Source organism: Artibeus jamaicensis, unplaced genomic scaffold, assembly GCF_021234435.1.
Source record: "Artibeus jamaicensis isolate MK-2021 breed Jamaican fruit bat unplaced genomic scaffold, CSHL_Jam_final contig_867, whole genome shotgun sequence".
Classification (NCBI taxonomy): Eukaryota; Metazoa; Chordata; class Mammalia; order Chiroptera; family Phyllostomidae; genus Artibeus; species Artibeus jamaicensis.
In genome coordinates, this window is record NW_026521995.1 from 8,067,813 (window position 1) to 8,090,794 (window position 22,982).

At 39.6% G+C, this 22,982-nt stretch overlaps 1 protein-coding gene across 1 annotated transcript in view; it reads left to right on the forward strand.

Annotated features, from left to right (window-relative positions):
* The first annotated feature begins 6,096 nt into the window (after positions 1-6,096).
* ODAD2 (outer dynein arm docking complex subunit 2) overlaps positions 6,097-22,982 on the forward strand; it is a 178,152-nt gene continuing 161,266 nt past the window's right edge. The window contains exons 1-6 of the mRNA XM_037140830.2: positions 6,097-6,320; positions 12,558-12,715; positions 16,842-17,034; positions 17,647-17,753; positions 18,136-18,272; positions 20,572-20,688. Of these exons, the coding sequence (XP_036996725.2) occupies positions 6,097-6,320; positions 12,558-12,715; positions 16,842-17,034; positions 17,647-17,753; positions 18,136-18,272; positions 20,572-20,688 (936 nt within the window). The remainder of the gene's footprint in view (positions 6,321-12,557; positions 12,716-16,841; positions 17,035-17,646; positions 17,754-18,135; positions 18,273-20,571; positions 20,689-22,982) is intronic.

Genomic DNA, 22,982 nt, shown 5'->3' on the forward strand with positions numbered 1-22,982 from the left:
ACATCATACTGGCTCTATCAACTGAGTACTAGGAAATGTGGGCATCGCCTTCCTGGTGTTTGGCTCAATAAAGGATGTCAGGTAGCAAGACATCTTTCACCAGATGATTAATCTATTTTATTCCTCCCTCATGTCAGTCACTCTTCTAGACCTGAAAGAGACAGAAAAAGTCCCTATTTATTGGAGCTTACCGTAGCAGTAGGACATAGGCAATAAGACAGACTAGCTGAGACACGTCCCACTGGGAGTGACGTTGTGACTTTGTTAGGTGGGCAGTCAGCACTTCCAGGGAGGGAGTCACTAAAGCTGAGAGCTGAAGGCCAACCAAGTTAGTGCTTCAACATGGCAAGGAAAAACTGGAATAAGCCAGGTGGGAATCTACAAAATTTAAATATTATTACATAGGTTTTTTTTCTTAGAAATATCTCAGGTTAATAAATTCAAATTTTGCCATCAGATTAAGCCATGGTAGATTCTGACACTTGGCATGAATTTGATACAGGCATACCTTAGAGCTATGGGGGTTTGGTTCCATATCACGGCAATAAAGTGAGTCATAATCTTTTTGCTGGTGGGGGGGGGGCCTTGCCTTCAATTAGTACAGCGTGCAACATCTGTGAAGCACAATAAAGCAAAGTACAGTAAAACAACCTATGTCTGTAAACGAGGACGGAGATGCTTAGACTCGGTGAGCTCTGGCCTTTACCAGTTGCAAACCAAAGTCAACAGTCCTGAAATTTGTAGTTTTCTGGGCCCAGTAATGGTCTCATGTTATATAACTGATTAAAACCCGCAGATGAAAGAAAGTACCCAAAGGAGTTTCCCTGCTTCTAGCACTACTCCCCACCCCACCTCTGAACGGTGGACTCTGACCCTCACTAGTTCGTGACTTGCATTAACTCTACACACGCGTGGGGCTGTGGTTGCCTCAGAGCACCGGCTATCCATTTCTCGAATTCAGATTATGTATCTATTGGCACATAAACTTCCTTTCTGATTCGTTGCGCCTCTAGGCTTCTCCAGAGATAGAGGTCCGTTTAGGCAAAATGACTCCACTCCAGCAACTTTCATACTCTCAGAAAGGGAAGAGAAGAACCCCAAACAAAAGCCAAATCTCATGTCTCACTTTGCGGGTCCGCAGAGAGGCTCTGTTTTTGAGCCGGGGCAGTATAATATCCTGATACGTAACGATAGCCCATTACACACCTGCCTGCCCCTTTGGCTTTGCGGAAAGAATCCAGTTCTAGTTCCTAAACCGTCTACCACACTAAATTATTCAGCGCTGGTCCCTAAACACTCTCCCCCCCCCCCCCCCGCTCCTTCGGGCCCCGCTGGTTTTGCAGAGTTGGGGCTCTTGTTGGGGTGTCTACTGGGACGGACAAAGGTAAAGGCCCTAAAAACCATGGAGAAATGTTCTCATTTCAATCGGTTCTCTGAAGTAGACTACTGAAGGGCAGTCTCTGCCTTGCAGTGAGTATTAAAGTGTTCTACCACGTTTGCTTTGGAGAGAAACGTGTAAGCCTCAAATATGCTGTGAGAGGCCCTATGCTATTCTGCAGAACTCAGTTAAGGCTTACGTACAACACCTGTCTGGTCTGGAAGTCTGCGGAGAAATACAAAACGGCATTTTACACGCACATTTTCTCTTTCTTTCTGTTGTATTGTTAAGTTGCTAATACCCCTAATTGCTAGCGACCTTAATTAAGGCAAACGTATCCCACCTGGTGAAGTGAGGCGGGACGAGTTCAGGAGGAAGGAGGCGGAAAAACCCTGTTTTCGGGGAAGCGCCCAGTGGGGCGCAGCTCGGAGCCGGCAGGGCCCCTGTGCGGCGGCGGGGCCCGGAGGGGCGGGAGCGCGGGGTCGCGCTCGGAGGAGGCTCGGGCGCAGTCACGGCGCCGCGGCGAGGGCTCCGAGCTTCCCTCCGCCCGGCAGCGACGCTCGGCGCGCTCGCGGGGCGCCGGCCGTTTGGCTCGCTCCTAGCAACCGGCGGGCGCGCACCGGCTGGGCTGCAGCGGAGCTGGGCGCTGCAGGTGAGTGCGGGGCGCGGGCGCGGGGCTGCCCCCTGGAGCCCGCCCCTCCCGGGGGCCCTGGTCTGCGGCCAGCGCTCGGCCCGCGCTGGGGTCTTTGCAGCCCTCCGCGTGGTCCGAGAAGAGGGGGCCTCTCAACCGACCCGGCTTCCGCCCGTCTGGCCCTCTCGCAGTTCGCTCCTCGGCCGGAGAGCCGCCTCCGCCCCTTCTCACTCCACCCGCGTCCAGCCCCCGGCTCCCCGAAGACCCCCGTTATTTGCCGGGACCCGGGGATTTCCTGCTTCTTCCCCCCCGGGGGCGCCCCCGTCCCCATCTCCTTAACTGCTCTCTCTACTGCGTCTCTAGCGGTGTCCCTGCCTCTCTCGCCCTCTTCGCCTTTCTCCGCGCACTTTGCAGATTTGCCTCCTCCTCTCTCTCCACTGTCTTCACTGCCTGCCCCTTCCCGCCTGTCCCCGCACACCCTCACCCTTGGACACTTATCCTCCAACTCGGACGCCTTTCGCGTCAGTTCTGAAATTTTAATTTTTCTGGAAGTCTCACTGAGTAGCTTTATCATTCTCAGAATGCCGATGACCCCCCCCAGTCGGGGTTACCAGCCACATGTCTAGATCTCAGAGCGGATGCTCACATTCCCGTAGCTTCATAAAGAATTCACTTTTGCAGAAATTATACATGAATGGGTTTCATTTTATTAAAGTAACTGGAAGCTTGTAATTGACCCTTAGGGAAACAAATTCTATTATATCTATTAGGTTAGTAGAGAAAATGAATGCAAAGTGATTCTCAATTTATGGAAACGCACATATGCACAGAAAGTTTTGTCCTAATTTTACTTGGTAAACGTCTTTAACATCTTATTTTAACTCAAAGATATGTACTATGTATGCACCTGCATTCATTCTAACCATGTTGCTTAGGCCAAAAGGACACATGGACTGGCAATGGGTAGTAGTAACTGGGGAGCAGCCTGACTTGGTAAAAAGTGTTAATTTTTGTATTTTTTTCCTCTGAGTTATATTGACTGACAAATTCTGAACACCACTGGAATTAGTTGAATAAATGCTGTAGTTCTGGTTTTCTTGTTAAATGAAGCCATCAGAAATTTATCTTAATTAAGATGAAAAACCACCATATTACCCTGTTTTCTCTTTAAAAACTCATTCAGTTAGGCCTCCAAAGCGCTTATGTTTTTGATATTTTTAAGGTCTTTTATACATGATCTCCTCTTCTTTGGGGTGGTCATAGCACCTCTGAGATTTTCTTAAGCCTTTGCTAATGAGTTTTGTTGAACCAAGCCTGACCATTGCTGCAGCTCCTGGTTTACTAGATTGAGAAAAACAATTTAAAGAGATTCAAATATGTTACGCTTAAATTTCTATAAACAATTTACCATGATGAAAAAAAGAACTTTTTGTATTTCTTAGCTCTTTAAGTGTCTTCCAGGGAGTGGCTATATGGTATGTTGACTGTCAGTCTTTTTTATTTGACATTTTTTTATTTTTGTTAAATTACAGTTGTCCCCATTTTCCCCCATTACTCTCCACCGCCCTACCCTGCCCACCCCAGTTATCGCTGCCCATGGGTCCTTTATACACGTTTCTCGACTTGACCCTTCCCCTTCTTTCCCTTGTTATCCCCCTCCCCTCTTTGTACTGCCAATTTGTTACTTATTTCCCTGTCTCTGGTTCTGTTTTGCTCACTTGTTTGTTTTGTTGATTAGGTTCCACTTGTAAGTGAGATCATAGGGTATTTGTTTTTCACCACCTGGCTTATTTCACTTAGCATAATGCTCTCCAGTTCCATCCATGATGTCACGATGGGTAGGAGCTCTTTCTTTCTCCCTGCTGTGCAGTATTCCATTGTGTAAACGAACCACAGTTTTTTGACCTCCTCATATATATAATCTATGTAATTTCAGTTTTCTTGAAAAAGGTAACAGAAGGGAATGATGCACACACTGTAGCTTTAGAAGATCACTAAAACAAGTATTATACTTAAAAACAGAACTGTCCGCCTAAGTCTTTCTGTGTAAGATAAAGCTATTGAATATTTGCACGTATTCTTAGTTTACACGGATTCTCACAATACTGGGAAACTTAAGAGTGTCACACATGCTCATCAGTTCATGTCTCTGTGTTTGCATCTCCCGATAGAAACAATACCCTGGAATACCAAAGCAAAGGCACGAAATAAATTTGTATCTTAACTATGTATGTTTTATTTTACCTGCACTTTATATAACATGTATGTAAATACATGTCTCAACCCTATCTGATGCAATACTAGGTTTTTATAGCAAATATATTGTAGTGCCTACTTTGCTATTTTGTAAACAAAATTATAGATAATAATCCTGTAGATAATGTGCATAGTTTTAAGTAATGATAGTACTCTAACTGTAAAATAAAGGAAAATTAAAAGAAAAATAATTGTGCTAAAGTATCAGCATAAATAAATAATGAAGTAGTCAGATCCTCCAGCTTCACATAGAATTCCTGCCCATGTAGTAGCGCTGAGTGAAACTGATACAGGTGTGTCATTGAAACTCAGTTTGTGTGACTAGTGTAGCCATCAGTGGTGTGACTTTCCAAAATGCTGAGCTCTTGGTAAAGTTAACATATAACACAAAGTATGTGCAGCCTTCCTCTGATGTATGTGATAGTTGCAATCCTGGAAAATTCAGTGTACATTAAAACTGTGAAAAAATACTTTGTAATTATTTGTGGAGACATAGTACTTATCTGAAGTTTTTCACCTGCTTGATACCTGGAGGTTGTAGAATTCTTCCATGTGGGGGCCTGTCCTGGACATTGCAGGACATCTGGCATTCTTGACCCTCATCACTATAATGCCAATGATGTTCTCTTCCTCTCCTGTTGATGATGAGCCATCTGTACAGAATATCTGTATTGCTCTTCAGTGGGTGGTACTGCCCCATGGGACCCGCTGATACAGACGTCCCTGTTGCTGGATTCCAAAGTAAAATCCCCAAGTCATTTCTATAGAATCTTGCTATGTCTATGCTTTTGTAATAATAATGGGGGGATGCTAATTATATTCTATGTTTCACTTTATAACTATTCTCATATTCTGGAAGGTTTTAGTGATCTATGTTATTACAAATGAGGAGACAAACCATATAAATTATCTGAAAAAAGTCATAAGTATTCATTATGAATCAGTGTCAGAACTTGTTTTCTAACTTGGTTCTTACTTAATGTTAGGGAGAATGATATCTTTTTAAAAATCTTAAAGACAAAATTAGCCAAAGTGAAATTTATTTAATTTGAATTTCTGTTTTAAATTTTAATGCTAGACTGTTTGGGTAATCAATTTTGATAAATACCCCCAAAAGGTTCTCTTTTGTTCTTACATCTCTCGTATTTGCTCTTAAGAAAGTTATAAATTGCAATAAAATATGGTCAGAGAGTACAGTATTTGGATTGTTCAAATATTCTGGTTTATAGGATCAATTTGTGGTATACCTGTCTTTCCAGACATTAAAATTACATTTCACAATAATGTTTTATTCTATTTCCTATTAATTCCTAAGGCACTTGGGGGACTCTCAGAGCTTCCAGAATCAGGCTCATCAGTTATCTTTGCACTGATGTGATGATGATAAGAAAGTCAGTATAACAGAATCCATAGCATGACTTGAAAGAATGTGTGGCCCAGCGCAAAGGAGCACATCGCTCACGTTCCCTTGGGCCACAGCAGAGCTGCAAATCAAAGGCCAATTCTTTTTTCCACTTCGGGGTTTTCTGTTTCCATTTGGGCCCCGGGAAATGAGAAAGAAGTGTTCATTTCCGGGCAGATAGAGATCGGAAAACCCTTAAGTACTTGTCAGTTTTACTGAGAGCTGGTTTAATGAAAATTAACTGTTGAATCGAGCAATTAGATAATTAAAAAATCAGCCCCTAAGACGAATTAGCTTAATGTCGGTCAGGTACCACTAGTTTAAGATATTGAAAATGCAAAAATTTCCAGTGAAGAGGTCGATGCTGTTTTTCTCTTTCTCCTCCGATGTAGTGTGTGTGCCGAGCGCACCTCCGGTATTGTTGGATCCATGGGCGTGGCACTGACACGATCGGCGCAGTGGGCTGCTGCTGGATCCGGGAGCAGGACCCTGGAAATTACCCCTCTCAATGAAGCCATATTGAAAGAGATTATTATATTCATAGAGAGTTTTATCTATAATCATCCCCAAGAGGCAAGATATGTTTTTGTAGAACCACTTGAGTGGAAGACCGATTTGGACCCCTCAGCATTTGAGTTGGGTTACGTTGTCAGGTAAGCCAGTTAACTGCTTCTGGAATTGAATATCTTCATTGTATACATTTCTATTGATTGTGGATTCTGGGCAAGTCATTGAACGTGTATGGGTCTCAGAAATTTTCTAACTGAAGAACTGCAAACCAGAATCATGCAGGTGAAATCTAGGATGTCCTCTTTGGCCAGCACACTAATTTTTGATTTGAATTTGAATTTCTCTTGATAGGGGATGCATTCTCTAGGCCACACTCCCAGCCCTCACTGTTGTTTGCTCTCTGGCCTTTCCACTCGTCTGTATTACCTGCATGAGGCCCACAGGCATTGCTTTTGTGACCTCCGAGGTAGACATACCTTCTGGTATTTAAATCTATCAATTTCTGGAGTGACAGAGAGAGAATAGCAAATTTTGCTCAATATAAGGGAGGGACTTGTTAACAAATATTACCTTCAAATGAGAACCTTACAAATCTGAGATAAAGAAAATTTACCTCTACTTCACCCTGTAAGCCATCAATATATTGCTTTTGAACATAGCTGAACTATACATTTTATATAAATTTAAATACATATTATATATTATATAAATATAAATTACAGTTATCTGTGATAAATAAAATTTATATATCCATATTTTGCCTTGATCACCTTTAGTTTATTTTCCACTTCAGGCATTCTGATCTTTAGTTTTGCATATGAATTTTTAAAGTCTGACATATCAAGAACAGTTTCCTAATTAGCCAAAACTTCCTATAAATGCCTTTTCCTTTTTTCCCCATTGGGATTATTTGTGAGAATAAATTCAGAATTCTATTTTTAGAACTGTAAAACCTTTCTTGAACTGCATTTCAAGAACTCTTTAGTTCTGATATCATGCTCTACCTTTTCTCTGAATATTCTAAAATCTTTTTATTTTTTTCATTTTTAAACTTTATTGTTGTTCAAGTAAAGTTGTCTGCTTTTCCCCCCATCCCCTCCCCACGACCTCTCCCACCCCCACCCTAAATCCTAACCCCTTTGGCTTTGTCCATGGGTCCTTCATACATGTTCCTTGACAGCCTTTTCCCCCTTCTTTCCTTTGTTATCCTCCTCCCTCTCCCCTCTGGTTACTATCAGTTTGTTCTTTATTTCAGTGTCTCTGGTTCTATTTTACTTGCTTGTTTGTTGATCAAGTTCCACTTATAGGTGAGATAATATGGTATTTGTCCCTCACTGCCTAGCTAATTTCACTTAGCATAATGCTCTCCAGTTCTATCCATGCTGTTGCAAAGGGTATATGCTCCTTCTTTCTCTCTGCTGCATAGTATTCCATTGTATAAATGTACCACAGTATTCCGATCCACTCATTTACTGATGGGTACTTAAGCTGTTTCCTGCATTTGGCTACTGTAAATAACACTGCTATGAACATTGGGGTGCATAGGTTCTTTTGAATTGGTGTTTCAGAGTTCTTAGGGTTTAATCCCAGCAGTGGAATTGCTACTTCAACAAATGGTGTTGGGAGATCTGGACAGCTACATGCAAAAAAGTGAAATTCAACCACCAACTTATACACAAAAATAAACTCAAGGTGGATAAAGGACTTAAATATGTCATGACACCATAAAAGTCCTAGAGGAGAACATATGCAGGAAAATCTCAGCTATTCCATGCAACAATATTTTTACCAATATGTCTCCTAGAACAAGAGACATAAAGGAAAAAATAAACAAATGGGACTTAATCAAAATAAAAAGCTTCTACACAGCTAAAGAAAACATCAACAAAATGAAAAGGGAACCAACTATATGGGGAAGTATATTTGCAAATGATAGCTTGGACAAAGGTTTGATCTCCAAAATATTTAAAGAACTCACACAACTCCGCTCCAAAAAAGGCAAACAGCCAGATTGAGAAATGGGCAAAGGGCCTGAACAGACACTTCTCCAAGGATGACATACAGAGGACCCAGAGACACATGAAAGGATGCTCAGCAAAATGAGCCATGAAATCTTTTTTAAAAATGTATTTTATCTCTAACTCTGCCTGTTGCTGTACAGCTTGTTGTTCATTGTTGTTCCCACTGCAGTTCAGTGCAGTATCGCACACTCTTCTTTTTTTAACCTTTGAAAGGTAAACTCATCATCAGCAAAAACAGTCAAAAACATGAACAACTTAGTACAAAGATAGATTTAAAGCAGATGTCAGAAGGGGATCAAGATTGTCACTGTGTCTTGGCTTTGCACTAATTTTGTGTTCCAAGTACAAACATGACCACATCTGAGGCCTCCTTAGGTGGGTTTGTTACACACCTCAAATATATCACTATTTCTGTATCTTTGTCCAATTTCTTTTTGCTTTATATATCTCTGAATGCAGCCTTTATGTATAATGTTCCCTCTCAGGCAGGATGTTTTGGTGTTTTGACACCATGTATGTTTTGAACCAACTACCCCTTGATTGTCTTCCTCTGTCAAATTTACAATGCAGCTTTTCATTGGGCCAAGTTTTCTGCCCTTCATTCTTTCTTGTGACCTTTATTCATGACATTGTTGATGTTGGAAGGGATGCAAAGGTTCTGATAGTGCTCATTGTATTTGAAGCAAACATGCCTATGTGGCTTGATAAAAACTGGGTAGGTACTGATTACCCTGAAGAAGGCGAAGTCTATAGCTGAGATTTTGGTAATAATGGAAAATACCAATGCTTTCACATCAAGGTCTTCATCACACCCCTTGTTCCACTGTGCTCTCCCACCCACCCAACCAAAGAACCGTCAAGAACCCATAGGAAATTGGAATTGACTATGCCTAGCCACATAACAAGTGGTGTAACCCAGAGATGTCTTGATGGCTAGAAGAATGTATTAGCAAAACAGCCCCAAGTACCTTATTCCTTGATTTCCATCCAGTCTTCTTGCTTAGCTGCTGGCCCTTAGCACACTGATTATGCAGTTATACCATACACAAAAAAGAGGGAAACTTTTTTTTCCATACAGAATTCAGGTCTGTAAATACAGGTGGATGGCCAAAGTCATTATGAAGGATTTGGCCTTTGAATCTCCATGTTTTCTACTAAATAGGATATCATTGGATGTTTTAGAATAAAAGAAGATTCTTCTTTCTGTACATTCTCTCAGGTCCCCTGTTGCAAAACCAAGTCACTTTTATCTGCACTGAAAGTTTGTTTAAGTAGGTGAGCTATTGCCTCTTCTGTTGATCTCTACATTTGGGGAATATATTTATACTTGTGGTCTCACTTCTCATTTGATGTTGTGTATTTCCAAATGCACTCTCTGCAGTAGTCAGTAAAAATTTGATCAGCCTCCTTCATTAGGCTTTTTGGCGTATGACATTTAAACTGACCCTTGAGTCACACACTGAAAAGGTTTTACATTTCATCAGCTCCCTCCTTGCCTTTTCTGCAGGTTGGTTTTAACTGAATGCATAGGCACAGCGTTTTGCACATGTTGCATGATTCATTCTTTTCCTTCAGAATGATTCCCAGTGTGCAGCTGTTCAACCTGTAATAACATTTGTCATCATCACTCCATGTTCAGTTTGGGTGGGGGGAGTATTTCTACTTTCATTTTAATGGAAATCATAGGTCTCCTTATTACCATTTTCAGTTGCTTTTGTTCTCATCCAATGGGATGAGATTAATAATCTTCCTGAAACACCTCAGAATGAAGCCCAAATCTACTGTAAACTAAAGACAGATGACACCGCTCAACAGTAACACCATCTGTTGGCGGTACACACAGCTGGGGTGCTCTGATTCTTTAAAATCTAGCTTGGGAATTTGTAAACTGGTTAAGCACTCAGAATCACTTTGTGAAAATGTTACCTGTTCTTTTCTCTTTTTGTCTGGTAGAACAATAATTTTTGAGTCATGTTCATTTTAATATTGCAATATTTTAGTAGTGAATCTTGCTCTGCTTTGTCTCTGTGACATATGACATATGTGAGTTGGGATAAAATTATATGCTGCCGAGGGTTCTGTGCAGATGAGGAGTCAGGACACCTTGTGCAGTGGCCCTCTTCCCCACAGTAACACACAAGTCACTCACGGTCATACTTGTCTTGTCCTTAGTTGTCTGGCCAAGATCGTGAAGGGTTGAGTTACATGATCTCCAAGCTAAAATAATGTATTTTGATAAAATTTATGAGTCATTGTATAAGATCTCTGGCCATAGTTTTGTTATTGGGCTCTTTGTTTTTCATCCCTGAGAATTACTAAATTGTTTTTCAACTCTGTAGACTTATGTCCTGTATAACTATTTACATGTACATTTATTAAGTAATTACAATGTTCTGCACACTACCTAGACCCTGGGGACTAAATAAATAAGACATTTTCCTCCTGAGTATTTTTAACTCCTTCCCCCAATTCCAGTTTATAAGTTTCTTGATTGGGTCAGTGGATTTCATTTACAGCACATTCTTCTTGACCTTCCTGAGGTGGGTGCAGCATTTTTCTTTGTAAGAGTTTTTTTTTTTAGGTGTGAGGAACTGTGAACCCAGAAACTGAAACCTCTTCCATATTGTCCTTATAGCTGGCTCTGTTAAGTTACAGGTTTCAGCTGGTAGGAGCAATGAAAAATGTCACCTGTGCCCTTCAGTTCTCCCTTTTTCCACAAGGAGTTTCACGTTCTTAAGTTAGTAGCTTGATATTGTTGGCATTTGTTCAGCCTATAACTTAGTTCTCACCATCCACTTAGCACTGGTGTTCACTCCTGATTCCAGGCCTTTAGGAAACCTCAGTCCTAAGGACATTACTCCAAAAGATGTATTTAAAAAAATACACATTTGTACACAATGCACATCACTGGGAAGTCTAAAACCATTTTATTCCTTCATTTATTCCTAGTATGTTGGTGGAAAAGTTTCTCTGTGTATTTACTGTGTGAGGTACTGGGATAGAGCAGTGGGCAAGACTTTATAAAAGCCCATGTCTCAGCTTCCTATTGCTGCTATAACAAATTACTACATACTCAATGGGTTAAAACAACATTGCTTTATTATTTTATGGTTCTGGAGATGAAAAATCTAAAATGAGTCTGTGAGCTAAAATGAATGTTGGCAGGGTCCTGTTGCTCCTGGTTGCTGAGGGAAATCCATTCTTGCCTCTTCCATCTTCCAGCGGCCCCCTGCTTTCCTTGGCTCGGGACTCCGCATTTCTCTGACCTCTGTTTCCATCCTTGCATTGCCTTCTCTGGTTTCGTCCTTTCTGCCTGCCTCTTCTAAGCACCCTTACTGGCTACCCTGTAACAACCTAGATATTTCAGAGTAGTCTTTCCATCTCATTATCCTTAACTTAATCCATCTGCAAAGTCCCTTTTGCTATACAAGGTAACATATTCATAGGTTTTGGGGGTGAGGATGGGAACAACTGGGGGAGCCATCACTCTGACTTTGACAGTTTCTGTCTTCTTATTTCGGTTGTAGTGAAATAGTGTTAGTTGAAGATAGTCTGAGTCCATCAGATTACAGTTTCTGATAAACATTAATCTTCATATCTATTTATGTGCTTTGCAATTTAAAATGTTAGACTAAATCTTAAGATTTGGGCAGTTTTCCTGGGGATATCATTATGGAGTGAGAAACCTAGGCAGTTGAATGTTGTAAGTGATCAAAAGCTATAGGAATATCACTGCCATAAAAATCTTAATATTTTTAAAATGCCAACCTAAAAAATCATTAAAATGGACGGAAATGCAAACCTAGGAGACCCAATAATTTCTGATCAGGAAGAGCCCATTTAGAAACACAGCTTAAAATCCTAAAGTAAACCTAATTAAGGTGTTTGGAGTGCAAAAATAATCCACAGAGAGGATTTAGTTTGTCTGTTCAAAGCTCTTTTGTTAGTAAACAACACAGAGTAGCCAAGATTTCTAACCACTAATTGCTGTGGTGCAAAAATTGTATAAATAAAATAACATTAGAAATGCTCAAAACACGAGTGGTTCTGTAGAATCAGTGATGTTAAAAGATGTCAAACACATTGTTAGAAAAACAAAAGCTGGTTGAGTTCATGTAGGTGTTTTAAGAAATTGCTTAACGTTTTCTTTCTGGGCATATCATATTGCTCACTGTGACTCCTGATGAATTTGGGGATTTAAGGTCCTGAGTGTGGATGAAAGTGGGAAAATAGCTGAGCTTCTAACAAGAGGTATTTATATTCTCTGTTTTATAATGACACGTGGGAATAATTAGCTGAAATATCTTAAATTTAACTCCTGCTGGCATCCAGGTTTCAATTTTCTTGTTTCATTTCTAGTGAAACAACAGTCACATCAGAAGAAGCTGATAAAAATGGACAGCCTTTGCTATTTCTTTCTGTACCACAAATTCAAGTCAGGAGCTTTGGGCAACTGTCACGCTTGTTATTCATTGCCGAAGATACAAAGTTGAAGGAAGCACAAGCATGCATTGAAGGTGATGTTTACACTCCAATCTGTGATTTGAACTTTTAGAAACATAATCTTGGGGCAAATAATTTGTTACAGTCTTTTGAAAAAAGTTCTGTTACCTAAAAGGTAAAAAGTAATATGTTCAGCTTCATAAAAATGTCATTAATTTTACTTGGCTGAAATGTTATGCCGATATCCAATTTCTACTTTAAAATGAAAGGCCTAATATATTACCAGTAGTAAGCTTCTAGATTTCTAATTTTAAAGAGAGCCTTTTTAGCTTCTGGAACAACCTGAGGCTTATAGCCTTTAAAGTCCACATCAGAAGAGAAGACTGACAGGCGAGATCGGAATCCACGCTGCACTCTCCCCTCACATACTGCTGTGGCGGAGGGCGACCTCCTTCCTTTAAAGTGAATGTAGCCTCTCCCTTTAGCAGAGATAGTCCCTAATAATCCGCCTTTGCATTCATCTTAGTGCTAGTCCATTATAGACTAGCATCGTGATAGTTACAGTCATTCAATGGGAAATATTTTCCCTTTTTATTAAGGGTATGTAATATGCTCATTCTTGTCTAGCCTCCTAATACCCGAACAAGAATGTGACCAATTGCCTGCTGTCATTGTGCTCTAAATATTTCTTAGGAAAAATACCTAATGATGTTTTATATAGGTTTTGTTTTCTCGGAATCATCAGACCAGTGGGTTGGTCCTGGGCATAAGGTACCTGCATTCTGCTTCTCATCATTCTTTGCCCCATTTTTTTTTGTATTTTTTATTGATTATGCTATTACAGTTTTCCCAATTTTCCCCCTTTTATCCCTCCTCCACCCTGCCCTGCAACCCCCAGCATTCTCCCTGCTTAGTTCATGTCCACGGTTGTACATATAAGTTCTTTGAGTCCTCTGTTTCCTATACCATTTTTTATTTCTCCCCATCTATTTTATGCCTACCAATTATGCTCCTTCCCTGTACCTTTTCTCCCCATTCCTCCCTTCTCCCTCCCCACTGAAATCCCTCCGTGTGATGTCCATTTCTCTGATTCTGTTCCTGTTCTGGTTGTTTGCTTAGTTTTTGTTTTCATTGTTTTTCTTTTCTTTTAGGTTCATCTTTTGATAGTTGTGAGTTTATTGTCATTTTACTGTTCATATTTTTATCTTCTTCTTAGAGAAGTCCTTTTAACCTTTCATATATAATGGCTTGGTAATGATGAACTTCTTTAACTTGACTTTATCTGGGAAGCACTTTATCTGCCCTTCCATTCTAAATGAAAACTTTGCTGGGCAGAGTTATTTTGGGTGTAGGTCCTTGTCTTTTGTGACTTGGAATACTCCTTTCCAGTGCCTTCTTGCTTGTAAGGTTTCTTTTGAGAAATCAGCTGATAATCTTATGGGCACTCATTTGTAGGTGACTTTCTCCCTTCCTTTTGCTTCTTTTAGGATTCTCTCTTTATCTTTAATCTTGGGTAACTTAATGATGATGTGCCTTGGTGTGTTCCTCTTTGGGTCCAACTTCTTTGGGACTCTCTGGGTTTCCTGGATTTCCTGGAAGTCTTATTTCCTTTGCCAGATTGGGGAAGTTTTCCTTCATTATTTGTTCAAATAAGTTTTCAATTTCTTGCTGTTGTTCTCCTTCTGGCACCCCTATTATTCAGATATTGGAATGTTTCAGGTTGTCCCAGAGGTTTGTAAGATTCTCTTCACTTTTTTGAATTCTTGTTTCTTCATTTTGCTCTGGATGGATGGATTTTTTTCCCTTTTGTTCCAAATCATTGCTTTGAGTGCTGGTTTCCTTCCTGTCACTGTTGGTTCCCTGAACATTCTGCTTTATCTCACTTTGGGTATCCTTCATTTGTTTTCTTTTTTTTTTTTTCATTTTTCAACCAAGCTCCATCAGATCTGCGAGCATTTTGATTACCAGGACTTTAAATTCTCCATCAGATAGGTTGGCAATCTCCTCCTCGCTTAGTTCTTTCTCTGAGGTTATAATCTGTTCTTTCATTTGGGCCATATTTCTTTGTCTTGGTGCAGCTGATACGTTGTAATGGGCAGGGTCTTAGGTATTCACCCAGGCAGGGCAACCCTCTTTGCTGCACTGTGCTGCTGCCTTGTGGGAAGGGTCCAAAGAGGGCATAATACTGCCTGCCTGCTCGGCTGTAGCACACTTTCCAGCTTTCTTGCGAGACTGGGAGCTTTTCCCACCACAGCAACCACTGTAGCCCACAGTCAGCTTTGAGTCTGTTTCGCCTTCAGCCAGCCCTGCCCGCCAGCCCAGTCCACTGGTTTTTGTGAGTCGGCCGAAGCAGTCCACCACCTTACTAGTATGGTTGTTTTGGTTGATTTTTTGTTTTTGTTTTTTATTTTTTTAATTTAATTATTTTTCAACTACAGTATTATGTCTTTTACTCCCATCCCAGCCCACCCCCCGCCCCAGGCCTCCCACCTCCCTCCATTTCCACCCCCCTTAGTTGTTGTCCATGTGTCCTTTATACTAGTTCCTGTAAATCCCTCCCCTTTTTCCCCTGAAGTTCCCTCCCCTCTCCCCTCTGGTTGCTGTCCCCCTGTTCTCTATTTCAGTGTCATTGTTTTTATTTTTAATTTTTTCTTTAATTCCTTGGTTGTCAGAGTTCCATGCAGTTTGATTTTCTGAAACTTTTGGTTGTTTATTGATTTTAGCTTGGTTGTTAGCCTCCTTTTGGTTGTGCCAGGAAGCCAAGGGTTCCTACCTGCACCTCCATCTTGGCTGGACCTTTGCCACCCATTCACTGTCGTGAAGTGAGAAGGGGGTCTTTTCCCTTCTCTTTTTTAATTGGAGTTAGATGTGTACCTTAGGACAGCAGTCACTTTATTTCTTGCCTACTCTTCCCTATTAGGTTCTCCTGTACACCAAAGCTGCTTTCATGAGGAAGAATGAAATCTTGAGAGTGAAGCTGAATTCAAGAAGATAGTTAATAGGGGCACAATTAATTGTTCATTGAATTCAACTTGTATAAATTTAATATATAGACTGCTGTATATATAGATTAGCTAGATATGTGGGGGGGATTTGCTGCATTTTACCCTTTCTGGGTATAACTCTTAATTTTAGGCCCAAATTACATGGTACCTGGCAATTTGGGAGTCAGTTTTATATCTTTCCCGAGAATCCACCTAGTACTGCTTTTCATAAGTTTTTATAGATGACACTCATAAGGTCGGTAAGTTGAGGCTGCATGATGGGCGGTACGAGGAAAGGAGACCCAGCTTTCCTTGCATCTCCAGTCACCAGTCTTTCCTCAGCCCTGCACCTTCTACTGTTTCCTGGCGGCACAGCCCGAGTCCTAATCGGGAGTTAATGCCATTACTGTACTTCATTCAGGTCAGCTTTCTGAACTAGTCCCATAACCTTTTCCCTTTTCCTTGTCTAAATGCTTATATATTTCATCTTACTTGAATTTTTTCCTAAACATTTTTTTCTCTCCCATTTGCAATCGTGTATATTTTAACCTTTTTGGCATCTCTAAGTTCAACTTTCACATCTGTGTCAGCCTTGCAGATGAGTTGGTATTTACATTTTTCACTGTAGTTTTGGTATGTATGTAAATACTACTTAGATTACTTTTTCTAACTGTAACATCAAAAGACATTGAAAAGATAAGCAGTACAGTGTTAGGAGATTATAACATGCCTAAGATTAGACTAAGGGAAACATGCTATTTTCCCCTTTTTATTGAGTCTAAGAAGCATGTTATTTGGGAAAGAAGCATGCATTTGTGAATCGGAGCATTGGTACACATACACATGCACGCGGCTCTAGGGATGATTCTTCTAAGAATACCAGAATGTCCCTAGTTTTAATAAATTCTGAATATATTAATTGAATACCTGTTTTGAATAATGCCTCGTGGTCAACTAAAAAACAACAGGACTGTCTAGGCCTTTGTACTGTTAGAAAGATGATATAGATCATATTACTGTATAACATAGGCTATCTCAAAAGGAAAAAAAAATCCTAAATTCAGTAAATCTGAGAAGTGGACATGGATTCTACTTGGGCTGATTAGAGGAAGCATAATGAAAGAAACAGCTGAGTGGGTGTCAGTGGCTTTGTTCATCTTTGTGTTTCTTATAACAGAAGACAAATGAATAATTTTTATTTACTTATTTTGGTCAGCTAACAGAAATCCTGTAGCAAAAATCCTGGGCTTTGATTACAGTACAACTGAGGAGGACTCATCTGTCTCAAATATTCTTGATAAAATTACAGACGATGATGACCCCGAAAGTGGGGTTAAGATGAAGGTCGCCGTGCTGCTTAAGGAACTGGACCTGCACCTTCTCAATCACTCTCTAAAGCACATTTCATTGTGAGTATTAAAAAAAAATAAACCTATAAAATTAGTTACAAAAAGTGCTTTTTTTTAGGAAAAAAACAAAAAGTTTGGAAGTTATTGCCATTGATTTAGCATTCAGTTTTATTGGAAAAAATTATTTAGTGCATGGATGTTTCTAGTTCTAAAAATTAAAATTTACTCTTACCATTGCTAAAACATTCTAGTAGGGTTTCATTCAGTCTGAAGACACTAAGTCTCCTTAGGATTTCCAGAGTCTCTCTAAATTAAGACTCTTAAGTAAATTATGAAATTATAATGCAGATATCATGTAGAGTTTATCAGTTATAAAGTCTGTTCACTTTTCTGGTGTCTTCTAGTATTATAGTATTATAATTGGGAAACAGTGAATATTTAAGTTAGTCTATTTAATGTATTTAACAGTAGTCAGTAATTCCTTGATGCTGTCACAGTGTTAGGAGATTATAACATGGCTAAGATTAGCTGCAACCATGTTGTTATTGTTGAATTTAACTGCGATTTTAATTATAAAAAATATTTCCCTTAACATAATGGAGTACCGTCATGTATTTCCTGTAGAGTTTGTTTTAAAATATGTGAAATGAATATCTACGCTTTTTTTTTCAGGGAAATAAGTTTAAATCCAGAGGTGGTTAAGAACGATGTAGAGCTGCTCAAACGCTTCTCAGGAAAAGGAGAAGAAACCGTCTTGGAATCTATCACGTACACCTCAGGTTCATACCTTCTCAGATTCATTTATGTTATGTGTGTTTTCATAATTATTTTTTAAAATGCCTCAATAGCTACATTGGAATTTAATACTTAAGAAAATAAAAACAAGCCCTGGCTAGTGGAGCTCAGTTGGTTGGAGTGTTGTCCCATAAACTGAAAGGCTAAAGGTTCAATCCCCAGTCAGGGTACTTATGGGAATAACCAATCTATATATCTCTCTCACACTGATTTTGCTCTCCTTTTGTGTATCTCTAAAAGCAATGAAAAAATGTCCTTGAGTGAGGATTTAAAAAAATAAAGTGAAAATGAAAACAATTATAATATTTTTCTTTTTGGAACCAATGTATTTTACAAAACTCTAAACTGATTGATAATTGGTTTCAGATTATGAATTTTCAAATGGATGTCGAGCCCCACCTTGGAGACAAGTTCTTGGGGAAATGTGTTATGTGCTGGTGAAACCACATGATGTCGAAACTTTGTGCATTACTTGTAGTGCAGAAGGAGTATTTTTAAATGGTGTAAGTAATATTTATAAAACAGTATTGACATTGGTACTTAGCTTGGTGTCTGTAAGTGCAGACATGTCTCTAGGATTGAACCCCAATGACCATAGAAAGTGAAATACTGTTCTGTGGGATTCAAGCAGATTCACTTGCTATGTGTTTGCTGGGCCAATCCACAGCTATCTCAGAATTAGCGCCAGTGTTCCCTATGGCATGTCATTAAGTCAGTTTTCTGAGAAATGGCCTTCCAGGTGACTGATTTCACTTCATAAAATGAGCACTGAGATAGCACAGAAGTGATCACTGCAGCTTCTGCCCTAAGAGTTGAGGGACAAAGGGAAGAGGAGAGGGGTTGTCAAAATGTGGATGCCTGGAGAATGTGCCCCATGAAACTGGAACCCAGATGTTTGGGAAGGGGGCACCGTAAAGCTGTGTTGGTACCTTAGGATCTCAGATGAGGGCCCTTGCAAATCTGGGGCTCAGACCTCTCGAGAGTAGACTTGCTTGCCTTGGAGATGGTCCCTTAGGAGCTCATAGGCGGGGCTCCCACACAACTGGGACTCTCACCTCTGAGGAATGGTGACTTCCAGGTTGTGTTAGTCCCCTTGGAGCTCAGGTGGCTGCTATGACACTTGGACCCAGACCTCTGAGGAGTGAGTGCTGTGCAATTAGTGCTGGTCCCTCGGGAGCTCAGAGGAGGATCTCGGCACAGCTAAGACTTAGGTCTTTGAAGATGGTGCCCTGGCAGGATGATGACGGTATTTCTGGGGGAGTGTGATGAGCCCTGTTTGGGACTATAGGTAAGAAAAAACTCTGGAAATTAGAACCAACTGTTGCTGTTGGAAGCAACTGCCACTGCCAGGGGTATGGGACTGTCCCTAGGTTCACTAACAGGAACAAGGAACAAGTAGGAGGGAGCGTGTCCTTTCTCCTTTCACTTCCTGATGATCGAAGTGAACCCAACTAGGCAAAGGAGAAACACAGCTTTGCAGGTCCTCAGCCCAGGTATCACAAAGCAGAGTATGGTGGGTGGGTGAGCTTCAAGCTGGACAGAGACAGCTCATAAGCTTCTGACTTTTTTAGATTAAATAAACTTTGAGTTGCATTTTGTTCGCTGAACTTAGCTAGAAGGAGGTCAGCTTTCTCCTTTGCAACACCCTGTCCTCAGTGTCTTCGTTTTGGGTCTCACCAGCAAAATTCTGCCGGGGGATCCCAAGTCCGTAATGGAGACCCAGCTATTACAGGGGAGTTCATGGAGAGTTGTCATACCTGGACTTGGGCTGGTATTGAATTGCTGGTGCTGTCTTCTAATTACCTGTAGGCACATATTTTCTGGTACATCTTAGGTGCTTTGCTTATCAACATGACACTTAACTTATTTCTGCATTAAAGGGGGGAGATGACCTAAATATAATTTTGCTTTTGGTTAGTTTTTATATTTTAGAAAAGTGAAATCTCCACTTAGGAAATAAAGAGATTAAAAAAGAATGGTTTTCTTTGACCTTCCAGAGTGGGACGAGGAGCCTATGCTTCTTATAAAAGGCTACTTATTAATTCACAGACAAGCTTATTTGATATTGAGATATCTAAGTATTCCTCTCAGTTTTAAAAAATAAACTATTCAATAAAATGTACAATACACTACAGTTATCTACAGTTATAACATGTAGATATATGTTATATGTAGTTACATACATACCTATACATAATATATTTATATATATTTGATTGATGGAGAATACATACATATATATGTATATATATATTTGGTTGATGGAGAACAATAGGGGTAGGAAAGGAGAGGGAAATGAGGAAGAGAAAGAGACAAGGAGAGAGACAGAGGCAGAGGGTAGAGGGTAGAGGGACAGATAGTTACAAAGAGATCATAACCCTAAAACAGAAGCCCAGAGCATCCATGCTACACACAGAACAAGAGCAGTGTGACTAGTAGAAACAAAGGCTTTTCTGTGGTGATGTTCTCATCTTGAGGCCTTTTATGACTTCATCAGAAGCTTTTTAAGTCATAATGTGTTTTCACATTAGAGGACCACAAAAGGAAGGTCTTAATTCTATGCTGACTAGCAGAGTGCCCCACTGCATATAAGAGGTACTCAGTAAAGGCTTGCTGAATGAATGAGTGAATGGATAAGATTAAGTTAAGAGGGAAAGGTCTCACCTTTACGTTTCATGTACAAAGACTGCCGCAGGGATCCTTTAGGGAAGCAAACCGGATGTGCACTTGGGTTGTGATGCATTGATCAGGTTTTTATATTGCTATTGCATTAATAATAGTACCAAACTTTTTCTCTCAAAGGGCAAAATAGATGATGAAGGGGAGATTAATTATGAGCGAAAAGGAGCGATTTATAAAGACCTCATCACATTTTTAAAAACAAAATCAGCAAAGTTTTCAGAAGTTATGTCTAAAGAGGTAAGTTTCACAGTCTCTCTTGAACTTTCATAGCATTATATTACTTGACAACAACTTAGTATACATTCTGCCTGTTGTTGGACACTGCTTTTAGTTATTGGAGTGTTTTACACAATAATGTAAAGTAAGAAATACTGTGAATGAGGTACTGAAGAATGTTTCTCATTTTCTTTAGCTGATAGGTATAATATTTCACTTTTCCCATTTTGCCTTGAGAATGAATAACACTAAGAATAAAGGACCCGACCCTGTTAGTGAAACCCAGATGTTTTGATTATCTTCTTCCCATGAGTGCTACCTGACTTAATAAGTGTGCCAACTACATGCATAGAAGTGTGCTTCTTTTGTGTTCTCCATTGGTTTTTGAAATAGTGCTGAATGAAAAAAATCACTCAATATAATAATATTTTATGAAATGAAATTCTGGTTAAAGCTGTTATGGGTAAGGAATGACATGCAAGAACTACTAATGGGATACACTTCAGCCGGGCTGGTTCTCAAGCTGGTGTCAGCTCGGTAGACCCCCACGAGGTGGTTCGTCAGGTCCGGCTTCTTCCTGACGCCGCCACTCCTGGAGTGCCCCACCTGTCCCCACTCTTTGTCACCCTCCTGGGAACTCTCTGCTTCCTAGTGTCCGATCACCTGTTCCCTGGACCCGAGTTTCCCTTCGTTGTTGTCATTATTGTTAGGAAATATATCGACAAAATGTAAAAGCTGCCATTTTAACCATTTTAAGTGTATTATTCATTGACATTACTTAACATTCACAATGTTGTGTAACCATTACTACTGTCTCTTCCAAGTGTTGTTCATCATCCCAAACTAAAATTTGGACCCATTAAGCAATAACTCCCCAAGCCTCCTCCTCCCAGCTCCTGGTAAACTCTAATTTATTTCCAGGGTCTATGAATTTGCCTACCTTGGAGATTTCATAGGAGTAAAATCATACAATTGTCCTTTGTGTTTAGCATATTTCACATAATGTTTTAAAGGTTCATCTATATTATGGCATGTCTCAGAACTTTATTCCTTCTTATGACTGAATAATATTTCACTTACATATGTATCATATTTTATTTATCTATTCATCTATTGATGAACACACCTTTTGTTTATTGTGAAAAATGCTATGACCATTGGTGTACAAGTATCTGTTTGCATCTCTGTTTTCTTGGGCATATATCCAGGAGTAAAATTTCTGGGTTATATGCTAATTCTATATTCAACTTTATCTATATATCTGTTTATCTAATCTTTATGGGGAAGTGTGAATCCTAACACTTTGTTCTTATTTTTCAAGACTGTTTTTGGCTACTTGGAGTTTTTTGACTTTCTATGTGAATTTTAGGCCTGGTTTTATCATTTCTGGAAAAAAATTGGGGTTTTGATAGAGATTCTACTGAGTCTGTAGATTGTTTTTGTTTGTATGGTGTTGCCACTTTAACATACTTAGTCTTCCAATCTGTGAACATGGAATTTTTTCCATTTGTGTCTTTTTTTGTTCCTTTCAGCAATGTTTTATAGTTCCAGTGTACCTGTCTTTTGCCTCCTTGGTTAAATTTATTTCTAAGTATTTTATTATTTTTGATCTTATTGTTAATGAAATTATTTGTATAATTTCCTTTTTGATTGTCCACTGCTAATGTATAGAAACACAACTTAACTTTTCAGTGTTAAAATCAGAGCTGACTTTTAATGTGAAATTAAAAATTGAATCCTGTAACTTTGCTAAATTCACTTTTAACTCAGTTTTTTTCCAATCTTTAGATTGTCTACATATTTTAAATTGGAAAAGAGATAGTCTTCTTTTCCAATTTGGATGTTTGTTTGTTTTTTTTTTCCTTTTTTCTTGCCTAATTACTGTGGCTGGAACTTTCAGGCCTATGTTGAATATGAGTGATGAAAGCAGGCTCCTTGACTTATTCCTGATCTTAGTGGAAAAGTGCTCAGGCTTTCATCATTAAATATGATATTACCTGTGGGCTTCATATATGGCCTTTATCATGTTCCTTTCTGTTCAGTTTTCCTTTTCTTGGTGCACCCCATCATTTTGGTAGAGCTGCCTGAGTCACAGAGGCACATTGGAGGGAAATTTGAGGGTCAGCATGTCTGAAAATGTCTTTATTCTTCTCTTGCAGTTGTTGTTTCTATAATGTCAGTTTGAAAATAAGTTTTACTTAGAATTTAAAAGGCATTTTTATGTGACTGTGTTGGCTTTTGCCATCCAATGAAATCTTTAGGATTTTCTCTGAGCCTTGATGTTCAGTAACTTGCATGATGATATGTTTAGTGAT